The following is an 11,091-nucleotide window of genomic DNA, read 5'->3' as shown; positions in this document are numbered from 1 at the left end:
CCAGTCTTCTCTTTCGACTTTACAGTCCCTTCGTGACAGCAGTACGCAGCTGACATATCGATGCAATCTACCTTTGAAGGTGGAAAGACGATGAGAGTGGAGAGTGCACTCGCTTTAGACACTTGATATCCCTCAACACCGAGACTGCCGCTCGATTGCGGAATTCCCTGATTGGAAAAAGATTAGGTTCGGTCTGGGCGCCGAAATATCGGTACGGTGGGACTGTCAAGAGCTGGGACCCCTGTCGTTCCCCTGAGCTCCCAGCCAGTCGGTGCGTTTCCTCCCGCACGTGGCGCACGTCCCCCCCACTGGAGCTTCAACGTCTTCACCATTCTCGCCTCCCCCATCGTCAACCTTCGGGCGAGGTACGATACGAACAAGCGCATGTCATATTTCGGCACCCCGGCCGGTTTACCACGCTTTATGATCCCTGGAGCTGCATCGTAGCTTCATTTCGTTTCTTGTGCACCGCACCTCCCTGCGCGACGCGGAGCCACGTGGGATACAAACAGGAAAGAGGCTGTAAAATTGGCTGTTGGCCGCTCCAATCTTATCGAGAGTGACCAGCCCATAAGTATGGATGGCTTCCTCAACCTTTTTCCCGAGAAGACCACTAGGATCGCCGGTCGCCTGGGTGAAGTCGCTCGTCATCATCGCTAGCTTCCTCGTCTTCGTTGAATTCGCCCTCCCGCACGTCATGGCTCCCAAAGGCCGTTCTCTGCTGGCCGCTCTCGCTGTCTTTGGCAGCGGCAGTGTTGCGAATGCTGCCGGCGGTGTCGACTTGGGCTGGTACGCGCCTGCCAAGTCAGACGTCAACAATCTCACTGCCGTCATCAATGGCAAGGGCGTCTGGGGCTTCATTTACGACACCTCCGAGACCCCCGACGACAAATATGGGCAGTACAACTGGTGCAATATGCCCCATGTGCGCAAGACCGAGTATGTGAAGCCGTCGGATGAGTATGAGCTCAAATACGTGGAACTGGTAGATCTTGCCTTTCTTTTGTAAAATATCGATGGAACCCTCAATCGCTGACACCTCCAGGTTCATCGCCACCACAAGCGCACGCCTTACGCCTCCAACGCCTTCCCTGTGGAACCATACCAATGGAACTGCGACGAGCAAGGCCTCTTCTACTACGGCGAGCCCTTCGCCAGCAGCAACAAGCCGGCAAAGACGTACTGGAAGGTCTACATCTCTCCAGTCAACCCCTTCGTCCCTGCGGGCTGGATCGGCACCTGCCAATTCCCCCAGATTACCGCCCAGGGCCTGGACGACTCGTGGATCCACGGCGCCGACCTTTACGGCGTCTACCACGACCTGCTGGGCTTCCTCCCCTCCCGCGACTCCGTCAACTCCCCTGAGTGGCAGCGCAAGGTCCAGTACCGCGTCACCAACAACCAGATCACCAGCCAAGTTGCCGGCATGGTCGTCAACGGCATGTGGGCCACCACCGACTCCCTCCCGCTCAACATCCAGGCCGCTGGTGTCGACTCCCTCGAGCCGCAGTACACGTGCTCCGCCGGCTCCGCCCTCTTCAACCGCATCAAGTCCTCTTCGAACGCCGCCTGGGCACAGCACCTTGCCGCCGCCGGCCCGCTTTACGCGACACTCGACGATATCTCGGGCGTCCCTACAGATGATGCAGGCTTTCATGCCTCTCTTGACCACTACTACGATAACCTGTCCGCCCGGCAGTGTCACGACAAGCCTTTCCCCTGCAAGCTTGTCAACGGTGTCAACAGCACCACCTGTGTAACCCAGGACCTTGCTGATGCGGCCTACCGTCTGGGAAACTGGGAGTACTCTCAGATTTACCGTGATTCTCCCGACTCTCTTGCCGCCAGCGTCGCGACATGGGGTGTTTGGGTCGCCGAGCTCGCTACGCATCTCCGCGCTGTCGTCAAGGGAGAGAGCGAGACGATCTACTATCATAACGTGGCTCACGACGGCTCCGTCTCGCGGTTGCTCTCGATCTTGCAGCTCGACAACATGGTCTGGCCCGGCATGGGTTCCGAGGTCGTCTTCGAGCTGTACAAGAAGAAAGCTGCCGACGGCGAGAACCCCCCGGCGCCGACGTCTACGGTAGTTGCGCCGAGTTGTAGTCGTAACAACTGCCTACGCCAGATGATCCGCGAGTCTGCTTCAGCATCGACTTTCTGCCCGAGCTTGACTGCCACCGCGTCGTGGACCGAGCCTCTGCCTACCTGGGCGGCGAACTGCAACGGTGATGTCGCTGCTGTATCTTCAGCGTGCTCCTGCATCTACGCGCCTGCTACTGCCACTGCTACTGCGGCTGCCACAGCCACAACTGCACCCAGCTCTGGTGCTGGGGAGAGCGGTTGGTACGTGCGGGTGCTCTGGGGCGGCCAGGTCTTCAAGTCGTCCAACCCGACTTTGGGTCTTATGGACATGATTCCCGTTGAGACGCTACTGGCGTACTTCGACGGGCTGGTGGGAGAGAACGCCAGCCTCGTCAAGGGCAAGTGCAGCGCCTGAGAGTATATATATGATCTAATGACTGGAATGTACGAAGAGTTATCTTTACAAAATATGTATACATGTACATCGTCGCTATAATTCATAATGGTGTTTGGTCCTTGGCGACCCTCGCTCGCTCGTGTTGCAACACAACGTGAAAGCTATGATCTCGCATGCATCTAAGCCAACCCGCACTCCTTCTCAAGATCGTTCCAGCGCCCGTTGCGCATGGGATCCAGTTGACGCACTTTGGCCATCCACGTCTTGAGGTCGTCCGTCTCCTCGTCGTTGAGCGCGCGGCCTTCTACTCTCGGCAAGGCTCTCGTGTAGTCTAGCAACGCTTTGTAGATCCACATGATGTCGTCGTAATCTTCTAAAAGGTCCTTGATGTCTTCGATTTCGCGCTTCAAGTAGGCTGCCTTTTGTTCCTGCGGCAGATTCGGCGCAATCTTGGAACGGCCGTCCGATTCGGTCATATTCTGCACGAGGAAATGGTGGTAGAACCAGAGCGACTGGTCTTCCGGCCCGACATTTAGTGCTTCGCGGACGAGGTCGAGTTCTGTCCCATGTCAGTCCCGGCACCTTCGCCTCAAACAGGTCGCGCGTCATCTTACCGTCTTCCAAAAACTTCTGCCGTGCCCCGTCGTCGGCGCCGCGCTCCTCCAGCAGGCGGGGTATCAGGTTCGAGCGGCTGTGCCACGCGGAAAAGTTGGACAGGTCGACGTTGATCATCTTGGTCGTGTACTCGAACTCGTACTCGACGAGGCTGCTGCCGTCGAGCGCCGCGCTCTCCAGCGTCGCGACCACCTTCCGCCGGTAGCCCCAGGCGTGGAAGTTGCGGCGGTCCTTGGTCAGCATCTTGGACACGAGGCCGAGCTCCTCTTCCCATATGCGGCGGGCCACGGGCCGCGGGAGCAGGTCGATGGCTTGCTGGAGGAGCCAGGAGCGGTACTTCCAGATCCAGTAGCTTTTGGGGAACTCGAGGAGGAGAGGGATGGTGAACATGAGCTCGTTTTTGAGGGTCCCGACAACTTCCTCGGTGGAAGGCCCCTCCTTCCGTTCTGCCTCCGCCTCCGTCGTCGCGTCCCGAACTTCGGGCTCAGCTGTTGTACCACTCCTCCCACTCTCTTGGTCCGCTGGGGACGCGGGGCCGGGCCGGGTCGCTGCCGAGGAAGATGGCGACGCAGCGGCGGAGGACGGAGGCTGAGTGCATGCTGCTGAAGAACTCGCGGACGGCGCCGATGGCGACGGCCCAGGCGAGGGTCTTGATAATGATCCACAGGTTAGGCAGCGCCTGCGGACGTTCCATGCCGTATAGTGCTCCGGGTTGAGGCGCAGGAGCTTCGTCGTGAGGGCGAGGGTCGCGGCGGGGTCGAGGGGCTCGGTGGACGACGGGTTCGCGGCGCGCAGGAGGGCGTCCTCGACGGAGCGCAGGGTCTCGATCTTGACAAGGTCGGCTTGCAGCTGGGCTTCGCTTCGTGGTTTCCGGGCTGTGCGGGCGATGCCGTGCTGTTGTGCCGGTCGTCAGCGTGGGATGCCGTGGGGTTTGAGATATGTGTTGGAGATTTGAACTAGTAGCAGGTGCTGCGTGTTGGTGAGCACTTACGCTTTCCATGGGGATTTGAGGGGTGCTCCTCTGTGAGAGCGGGATAATCTGGCTTAAAGAGTGGGAAACACGAAAACCAACAAGGTCGATCAGGGTGGACGGAGAGACTCAAGAGCCCGCAGGATGGACTGGAGGAGGGCACCGGAAGCTCTGGGCGGCATAAAGCAGCTGATGCGGGAGCCGGTTCACATTGCGCGGAGCAGGGATTCCCCACCACTTGGGTCTCCCAAGGAGCATGTCATTTTAGCCAGTGGCCCGAGCTCCCTGCGAACCCGCGTTTCCGTCGTGCAACGTCGCGCCTTTCTTCTGCTTGCGAGTTTCCATCAACGGTTTTCAACTTGATCCCGCCACCGTGAGGAGTTTCTCAATGGTGGTCGCCCAGAATCTGGTGGACTGATGTGTCGTGTCTTGTTCCCACAGCCCAACACTGAAAAGTCTCAATGACCGGCCGGATGGGCAGTTTTGCAGCAAGACAGATGCAGCACCGGTTACTGTTTCTTCTCCTTTATAGATGTTTGATTGCATTCTCACGCGTTGTTTGTCTTTACTTTCGGATGTGGGTTACACATCTTGTCACCCCTAGAAAAGGTAGGTTGGAAGTCGCCCACGGCTGGGCAGACACATATTTGAACGCAACTTCCTGTCCTCTCGAGGGAAGGAATCAATGAGTTACGGCAGTTCCACCTGTATTCTATGTAGACAACACATTTACCTCTCCGCCACTTGATCTCTCTCCTACATTGTCTACCCATCCGCCCCTAGGTCGACCCCCTCCCCCCTAAGCCATGCATCGCTACATCCCTTACCGAGACTCGGAGACTCCCCTGTCCGACAAGATCCGGCTGAAAGCCTTGCGGCCGCCACCATCCCCGCCATCATCCCCGCCATTATCCATGCGCCCCATTATCTCCGTTGGACGTCCGTCGGTTTTGGCCCCTGTCACGCCGGAACCGCCAGTCAGAGCCCGAGCTGGTGGCCGGCGGGTGTCCACTCGGTTTTTCGGCCCTCGGCCGAAGGAGGAGGACGACCAGAGACGACACGAGGGGAGGCTCGCCGATGCGCTCAAGATCGACCAGACGGCCAAGGTCCTTCAAATAGGGCTCCCTTCACCCTCGAGCAGTCCCTCAAGGTCTCGGCCTACGCTTGAGACGGTAAGGACTCTAGGCAGCAACCTGCCTTCGGGACCCTACCGAGTGCTCCAGGCACCAGAGCTCGAAGACGACTACTACCGCTCCCTGCTGGCATACTCTCCGACCTGCAAATGCTTGGCCGTCGCCTTAGGCAACACGGTCTACAAATGGTCGGAACAGCATGATCCCCAGCCCGTCTACCGCGCGCCCCGTCAGCGACAAAATAGCTTGACGTCCCTTTCTTTCTCCTCTGAAGAGGGCGGCAAGGCCATTCTTGCCTTTGGCAGGAAGGACGGTTTCTTCGGTCTGCTGTCGTTCATTGACGAAATCCTACCCAGGTTCTAGTTTCACCACCCATTTCCAGTCGAATGCGTCAGCTAGCGGCCAACAGTGACGAAAAGACCATCCCAGAACCCCTTTAACCTGGGCGCCTTTGTGCCGACGGAAGACATACTCGTGGGGGACGGTCAGGGAAGCATTCTGTACTACATGGTCGAATGGCCCAGTCTGTGGGAAGTATCAAGGGACACTTGGTCTGGAAAGGTAACACCAATAGCCAAGATTGCGGTCCATACCTCACAGATATGTGCCCTTGTCTAGTCACCAAACGGACAGGAATTTGTGTCGGGAAGTAACGACAACACAGCCTGCTACTTCGAAATTGACTGGATGATGAGGAGTCGACAGAAGAAAGCCAGTTCGGCCATGATCCGCAGAAGCCGTCGCTCGATACAACAAAACGGCTTCTTCGAAAGAGATGCGGCATCTACAGAGCAGTCCGGACTCAGCCAATATCGACGAAGAGAAGGCGCAGAACAGCCGTTCAACCCCCTCCCGAGCGGCGAAACGATAGAGGTAGGCATGGCTGGAAGCATTACGCGAGCAACTCAAACATCCATGCAAGATCTTCGGCTGTTCGGGCATGGGACACAAACACACTGCTGGAGGCACGAAGCTGCAATCAAGGCCATCGCATTCTGTCCTTGGCAAGACGGGCTCATCGCAACCGGCGGCGGGTTAGGCGACAAGTGTATTCACTTCTTCCACATCGGAACCAGCACACCCTTGGCTACCATTGTTGTCGGGGCGCAAATCACTTCACTGATCTGGTCTACTACGAAGCGCGAGATCGCGGCCACATTCGGTTACAGCCATGGCTACGCGCAAACCGAACACCCATACCGCATTGTTGTCTTCAGCTGGCCGGATTGCCGACAGGTCGGCGCCGTAGCATGGCCGGGCGGTCCCAGGGCTTTGTGTGCCATCCCTTACCCCAGAGGACCAGCTGATGCGCAAAAAGGAAGCCGGACGGCGAAAGAAGGAACCATTGTAGTGGCATCGAGCGATGAGACTCTCAAGTTTCACGAAGTGTGGCGCGACCAGCCCAAGACAGCGATTAGTGGCGCCGTGGGGATACTTGGCAGCGACGTTCTCGAGGGCCTTGTTGGTATCGACAAGGAAGGGGATGTTATTCGATAAATATTTACGAGCGGAATGAGTTGCTAGCGCGAAGGCAGATATCAGTCATAGACAGAATGATACGCTTCACTACCTAAGTCTGTGTGATCCGTATAAGTCTTCAGTGCAATAAATCTGGAGGTTGCGGTGTCAAGGGCTGCGTATGCTGGATAACTGTTTAAAGATTTGCGAATAAAACAGTACTGTAGAAGAGCTCAGCGACATTCATCTTTTGCTATCTCTCCTGTGCCTCATCGTTACTGTTCCTGCCGGGCTCCATTCCTCCTAGTTCTTGTGAATCTAGTTGAAATGACGGATGCTAGGACCAGTAGGGGTAAGGGAATCAATGCAAAGGACGAAGTCTTGCGTGGATTCATTTGCCAGGCATGCAAAAGGTTACCTTGAGTAGATTGCTTTAGCAGTTAGAGACTATGTATTGCTACACTACTTCATTGGCCTTCTTTATTGATGTCTAGACAAATCGTGGAGGATGCCTCCCAGGCCCCCATTTATCTTGGCAATCCCGAGTATCCGAGAGCGCTACCCCAGGCTCCCCAGGTAGGTACTGCAGCGCAGACGCACTCTGCAAATAGGAACCGCCGCCGCTGCCTGCACCCAAAACGTAATCCACCTCACAGTCCTTCTCAGCGCATGTCTCACCCCCGTCCCGCCCGGCGCATGAACACGTCCAACCCGCAAATCTTCAGCCCTTCCGAACCATCCAGGAACAAAGTTCGCATATCGTCATTCCTCCGACCGAGTTCCTTTTTGTCGTCACCTCGTCCGCGACAGATAAAGTGGAATTGGAAAAGCCGCTAGACGTTTGATTTTAGCAATACTTCGCAACAAAGGGTCCTGGTTACTTCACATCCCGTCCACAATGTCCAACCTGAACCAGCTCTACCTCCTTGCCGACCACATCAAGCTATCCCTTCTCGAGCGCCAGCGCGCCCTGTCGCTTAACCTCGAAGCCGACACCCAGGACGGCCACATTTCCCGTTCGCTGGACCAGTTCAAAGATGGCTTGGAATTCCTAGACTCCGAGGCCAAGCGCCTCCAGGGTGCCGGCGATGAGAGGTGAGCTTCCCCCAGTGACATTTCGCCCTTGACGTCCAAAACACCATGCGACGTCATGTCGGATATGGCCCAGAGCGTCCAAGCACCAAAGCACTGCAACACCGTAATTACGCCAATAAACGGCCGGCTAACTGCAATCCAACAGCGCCGCCCTGAACATCACCGATTCCCTGCCTGCCCTCCAGAAGCAGTATTCCGAGCTCACCTCCCAGTTCCACGGCTTCTCGAACCCGTCCACGTCCTCAACCACAACCTCGCCCAACGACCCATCCCTTTCCCCGGACTTCGCCGCCGCCCAGTCCACGAAACCCCTCAAGGGCAGCCTCCGAGGTCTTCCCGGCTCTGCCTCCAACAACAAGACCGTCCGCTTCACCGACTCCCCCGGCGGCGGCGCGGCGGCGGCAGAAGACCCCGCGGCCGCGGCCCTCTTCGGTGAGGGCCGGTACCGCGACGACCCGGCCGACACGGCGGGGTACCGCGACCAGGCCGAGGGGCTCGACAATCAGCAGCTGCACGCGTACCACTCGCAGATCATGCGCGACCAGGACGACCACCTCGACCGGCTGGGCGAGTCCATCGGGCGGCAGAGGGAGCTGAGCATGCAGATCGGGGACGAGCTCGACTCGCACGTCGCCATGCTCGATGAGGTCGACGAGGTTGTGGACCGGCATCAAAGTCGGCTTGACCGGGCGCGGAGGTCGCTCGGGAAGGTCGCGCGGGATGCTGGGGAGAGCAAGCAGATGATTGCCATCATTGTGCTCATCATCATTCTTATTCTTCTGATTGCTGTCTTGAAATGAACAGGATCGGTGCGAGACGCACGGGAGAGAAATGGGAGAGAGAGTCTGTCGGATTTGACTGAAGGGGAAACGCAGCAGCGCAGGGGCAGTGATGACAGGCACTCCCGTTTGAAGACTCTGTTCCTCCGCCAGAAAGGCATGGGAGGTATATCTCGGTCGTCACCGATGTTTTTGTTTGTTTTGTTTTTGAGTCTATGGCGCATAGCATGGTTTGGCGTTCAGGAGTATTCTATCAAAGTCGTTCTTCACTCGCAGTCAGAGTTCTAGGATCGCATACACATGTTTGCACCTTTGGTCCCTTGAGAGCCAGCTTCACCCGAGCGACGTCAATTGTGTGCTACTTGGGAAATACAGCAGTCGAGTATTGCTCACAGCGGATCCCAGGCACAAACTTCAGCTTCGTACCTGACTTTGTAGTCTTTCGAAAACTTCTTTCGGGATCATGTACTGCCCGGCCTGTTTGACTTGGTTAACTTGCGGGAAAACAAGTGGAGAAGTGCGTGTTTTATCAGCTGACCTTGTCGCTCCTGACCTCCAACAAACGGGGCTCTTCCCCATCAAACTATCTCGGTCTATTAGTCTAGTTGGTTAGGACGTCGGATTCTGATTCACACCCAGAACCTTCCGTAAGCCCAGGTTCGAATCCTGGATGGACCTTTCCTTTTGCTCTATCATGCAACGATTGCCTCTGCAATAAACACTCTTTTTGAACTTGTCTGTCAGTATAATTTTACTCCTCTAATCTGTAAGTTTGTCTTGTCCTGCAAATTGTTTGTGGTGAGTTGAGCATCTGCAGGAATAGCACAACACAAAACGCAAAGAATACCACTTTTCTCATATTTGACTACTGATTATGCGTTCGCAATCTTGCTTACACCGAAATGAACAACATATGAACAGCGTGGGATGCATGGCCTATTGACACAAGTTTGGTTCGGCTCCAGGCTATCATACCTCAGCGAGAGTTGCTGACTGGTACTTCCAACAAGCCATTCCTGCAAGTCTGGTGATTTGTCACAATCATGTCATGGAGGGGGATCACGCGGCTCATAGCAAACGAACAAAACTTCACCACTACAAATTCACATCGGAGATTGCCAGCTTCCTTGGGATAACGTAACCGCGACTCGCAATGCGCTTGCTTTGTTGTCGGATTGCATGCTACTCAGTCAGTTAGTCAATGCCACCAACTCTGCCAACACGATCTCACCTCGTCTAAGTGATGCGGATGTTGGCGAGCTGATGGGTTGCTTAAAATGGCATCATCCTCCAACGCATGACTTCTATATCATTTTACATAAACATAGAAAAGACTTCATCGTTTTAGAGACTAAGATTTGGAAGATGGCACTCTTCCGCAGCTCCTCCGGCTTAGACGCCATACTCAGCCGTCCCGACGACACCTTGTGGGAGCGGTTGCGCTCGAACCCGCTGACGACGATCGCTAGATACCTGAACAACGCCTTTCCCGTTTCGTTCCCTACCAGAAGGCCCGAGATGAATACTGGCGACGGAGACGGCTCGGTGACGGTGGTCTGCATCTCGGACACGCACAACTCCCAACCACGCCTTCCATCTGGAGACATTCTCATCCACGCGGGCGACCTCACGGCGTCGGGCACGAAGGATGAGTTGCAGCGTGCGCTGAACTGGATCAAAGACAAGCCTCACAGATACAAGATTGTGGTCGCCGGGAACCACGATCTATGTCTCGATGAGAACTTTCCGACCTCTCAGAAAGGAAGGGTCCCCCCAGAGGCCGAGGCCGATCTAGACGAGGACAAGAAAGAGGTCGAAGGAAGAGGAGACGAACCTTTGGACTGGGGCGACATTATTTACCTCAACCACACCTCAGCCACCCTCAGACTCCCCAACCACCACCGTGAGATCCGCATCTACGGCAGCCCCTGTACCCCTCAACACGGCAACTGGGCATTTCAGTACCCGCGCTCCCTCCAGCCGGACCCATGGGCCGACACCGTGCCCCCGGCCACTGACATCCTCGTCACCCACGCGCCGCCAAAGGGTCACATGGACGACCCGCGCGGTAACTGGGGGTGCGAGTTCCTCTTGCGGGAAGTCTGGCGTACGCGGCCGCGGTTACATGTCTTCGGCCATGTCCACTGCGGACACGGGAGGGAGGCGGTTGCATTTGATGCCCTGCAGGAGGCGTATGAGGATGTTGTGCTGCGCGAGGCTGTTGCGAAGGAGAGTAGGGGGTTGAGGCCTTGGGTTGAAGGGTGGATGGCACTGGGGATGTGTTTTGCGGCTTGGGCTAGTGTGTGGTGGAACGGTGGGAGGAGGACAAAGGGAGAGACTGTTCTTGTGAACGCTGCCGTTGTAGGGGGCATCAAGGACCGGTTAGTGAGGGAAGCTATAGTTGTTAGGATATAGATGCAGTGAGGTGTTGATGATGAGGGCTGGCGTTCAGGGAGTCAGGAGACGGTATCGATAACAGAAGACCACCGATATGGGCCCTGAGGTATCGCGGCTGTAGCCAGCCATGGCCAGATCACGGGGGACTGTACACAATAAAAC

At 56.5% G+C, this 11,091-nt stretch overlaps 5 protein-coding genes and 1 non-coding gene across 6 annotated transcripts; 5 read left to right on the top strand and 1 right to left on the bottom strand.

Moving 5' to 3' along the window:
• Positions 1-2,661: 2,661 nt before the first annotated feature.
• ColSpa_11748 (geranylgeranyl transferase type-2 subunit alpha) lies at positions 2,662-3,487 on the bottom strand (the record flags this gene model as incomplete). The annotated part of the gene is made up of 2 exons (XM_049277960.1): positions 2,662-3,041; positions 3,097-3,487. 2 exons carry the CDS (start codon positions 3,485-3,487, stop codon positions 2,662-2,664), a joined length of 771 nt encoding a protein of 256 aa, XP_049133917.1.
• Positions 3,488-4,873: 1,386 nt separating this feature from the next.
• On the top strand, positions 4,874-5,563 carry ColSpa_11747 (putative WD repeat-containing protein; the record flags this gene model as incomplete). Its single annotated transcript, XM_049277959.1, has 1 exon — positions 4,874-5,563. One exon carries the CDS (start codon positions 4,874-4,876, stop codon positions 5,561-5,563), a length of 690 nt encoding a protein of 229 aa, XP_049133916.1.
• Positions 5,564-6,115: 552 nt separating this feature from the next.
• On the top strand, positions 6,116-6,697 carry ColSpa_11746 (meiosis-specific APC/C activator protein AMA1; the record flags this gene model as incomplete). The annotated part of the gene is made up of 1 exon (XM_049277958.1): positions 6,116-6,697. One exon carries the CDS (start codon positions 6,116-6,118, stop codon positions 6,695-6,697), a length of 582 nt encoding a protein of 193 aa, XP_049133915.1.
• An 859-nt stretch (positions 6,698-7,556) lies between these two features.
• On the top strand, positions 7,557-8,553 carry ColSpa_11745 (putative T-complex protein 1 subunit beta; the record flags this gene model as incomplete). Its single annotated transcript, XM_049277957.1, has 2 exons — positions 7,557-7,753; positions 7,899-8,553. The coding sequence occupies 2 exons, from the start codon at positions 7,557-7,559 to the stop codon at positions 8,551-8,553; spliced, it is 852 nt and encodes a 283-aa protein (XP_049133914.1).
• A 569-nt stretch (positions 8,554-9,122) lies between these two features.
• Positions 9,123-9,210, top strand: ColSpa_tRNA_309. Its single transcript is given in 2 exon segments — positions 9,123-9,160; positions 9,176-9,210. It is a non-coding gene; the product is annotated as a tRNA-Gln (tRNA).
• A 687-nt stretch (positions 9,211-9,897) lies between these two features.
• Positions 9,898-10,947, top strand: ColSpa_11744 (putative Rho-type GTPase-activating protein 4; the record flags this gene model as incomplete). The annotated part of the gene is made up of 1 exon (XM_049277956.1): positions 9,898-10,947. The coding sequence occupies one exon, from the start codon at positions 9,898-9,900 to the stop codon at positions 10,945-10,947; it is 1,050 nt and encodes a 349-aa protein (XP_049133913.1).
• Positions 10,948-11,091: the final 144 nt, after the last annotated feature.

Source organism: Colletotrichum spaethianum, assembly GCF_022836535.1.
Source record: "Colletotrichum spaethianum MAFF 239500 DNA, contig50, whole genome shotgun sequence".
NCBI lineage: Eukaryota > Fungi > Ascomycota > Sordariomycetes > Glomerellales > Glomerellaceae > Colletotrichum > Colletotrichum spaethianum.
Note: the sequence above shows the minus strand (reverse complement) of the source record. Positions and strands in the feature narration are given on the sequence as shown.